This window comes from Belonocnema kinseyi, chromosome 1 (assembly GCF_010883055.1).
Source record: "Belonocnema kinseyi isolate 2016_QV_RU_SX_M_011 chromosome 1, B_treatae_v1, whole genome shotgun sequence".
NCBI classification, from domain to species: domain Eukaryota; kingdom Metazoa; phylum Arthropoda; class Insecta; order Hymenoptera; family Cynipidae; genus Belonocnema; species Belonocnema kinseyi.
Genome location: NC_046657.1, coordinates 87,043,494 through 87,045,584, shown reverse-complemented (window position 1 = coordinate 87,045,584; position 2,091 = coordinate 87,043,494). Strand labels below are relative to the sequence as shown.

At 33.0% G+C, this 2,091-nt stretch overlaps 1 protein-coding gene across 4 annotated transcripts in view; it reads right to left on the bottom strand.

The window, feature by feature from the left end:
• The window catches only part of LOC117174804 (prolyl 4-hydroxylase subunit alpha-1-like), a 50,166-nt gene that overhangs the window by 27,345 nt on the left and 20,730 nt on the right, over positions 1–2,091 (bottom strand). For all 4 annotated transcript variants that reach the window (XM_033364184.1, XM_033364196.1, XM_033364198.1 and 1 more), the window contains one exon: positions 685–800. In XM_033364184.1, the coding sequence (XP_033220075.1) occupies positions 685–800 (116 nt within the window). The remainder of the gene's footprint in view (positions 1–684; positions 801–2,091) is intronic.

The window sequence follows — 2,091 nt, the reverse complement described above, 5'->3', positions numbered from 1 at the left end:
AGCTATCTAAGGATGGTACTATAGAACGCCACCTCAAGGTAGGCCTAGTGGCGCCATCTCTTGGTCAGGCCGGAAACTTATCAATCCACCCTCGTAAATGAAAACTGAAAATAGTTCCATCATTTATTACGGAACTTTTGCATTCTCATAATAAACCCAGTCCAATTCGGTGCTGCACCTCCGTGCATGTCACCACAAAAAGTTTAACTCAGTTTCGTGTATCGCCGCTAAATATTTCTCTGCTTCATCGATTACCTGCATCGTTCCGTAACCTCCGTTTTTTCTGTCATACTTCTACGTGAAACTGCCAAAATTTTGAATTTGTGTATCAAAATTCCTTATAAAAATTTTAATTGTTACATTCAGAGATCGGACGAGCGTAGTCTGAAGTTGCGCACCGAGGTCTCCCACCACTCCCCCCATTTCATGATTCTCTGTAGCAAGGAAGCCTCAGTTAAGCTCGGTGCGCAACTTCAGACTACGCTGGTCCACTCTCTGGTTATATTTTATCAAATATATTTAAAGATATATTTTTTGGGATATCCATAGCCATTCCGGCGATTAGAGGAAATTATAATAACAACTGAAAAAACCTCCAAAATTTAAATAATTTGCTACAGAAGCTGCTTATAACAATGGTTAATGTTAACTTCTTAATTATATATAGAATAAGTTAAGTCTTACTTCAAATGGATAACTGTTATTGGCTTCCCCTTCAACATATTTTTCCTTGAGCCTCTCATCAATATCATTAACAGAACTTTCCTGATTTACACTACTCAGAATTCGGGCAACTTTTTCTGAAGACATAAATAAATAGGGTTGTGCAAAATTGTTGCGAATTGGTTATGTTCGCGGTTTGATTCGCAGAACGAAAATCAACCCGACACCCACTGCTCAAAACCAGTTGTTTACTGTTCATCATCATCTACGGATTCTATTTCCTTTTGAAGTTCTTATTATAAATTTTCAGAAAAAAATGTGTATGGTTCTCAACATCTTCCAATTTTTATGGTAATTTAGTGCGAAACAATATATACATAAATGTAATAACAAAATTTGCAATATTGGGTATATTACTTTAAGCTATAAGGAAATTCCTTAAATAAATTCAATATTGATTAGAATTAAAGCAAATATACATCAAGAATATAAATAATTATTGAATGTATAATATGATTCTTATAAACGTTTTATACCAAGGAATTACAGATATCAGTTGATCGTGGAAAAATTCTTTTTTGTCCTGAAATCGTTGCAAGTTATTATTAGAATAGTACTAGGAACGAAAAATTGAATAATTTTAAAATCTATAAAAAAACTGAAGGGTGGACATTCTAAAGTGTATAAGAACCATTTTTTTGGTTTTTCATACATTTTTTATCTACAATCGAAGGCCGTTACTTTGGCCTTAAAGGCAGTGTACAATTTTAATTAGTCTTGCTTGAGAATTTTTCAAATATCGCGCTTTGATAAGTAGAGGCCTGTTGGAAATTCAAAACGTATAAGAGACAATGCAAACTTATGGAAGTTCCATGTTTGAGCAGAAACTTCCGAGGTTGTATAGTGTGCACGTTTTACATAACACTCATAAGTGTGATAGAATATTTTCTGAGGTTAGCGCCAACAGGAATTTGATGTAATACTCGATATAAAAACATTCGCCTAAGTAGCAGATGTTGTTAATTGACAAGGTGAGGATCGCCTCTAAACATTATACACTCGTTAAACATTTCAAACTTAAAAATGATTAAATTGTCTATTTTATCTGAATATTGTATTCTTTTCCAAACATTTTGATACCAAAATGATTATTCTAGTCACCAAAATATAGCAATACTATGGTCAATCACCTCGATTTATAAGAGGACATTTTGAAAAGGTTCTATCCTTCATAATTTTTCTTGGAAATGCTTGAAATTTTGATAACTTATACGAGGGTGAATCAAATATTAACCGGAATTCTTTTTTAATATTTATTTATTTATTAAACAATACAAAAATACTATTGATTATTTTTCTACATAGTCTCCTTCACGCTCTACACATTTTTTCCAGCGGTTTGGAAGCTTGTTAATTCCTTGCTCGTAG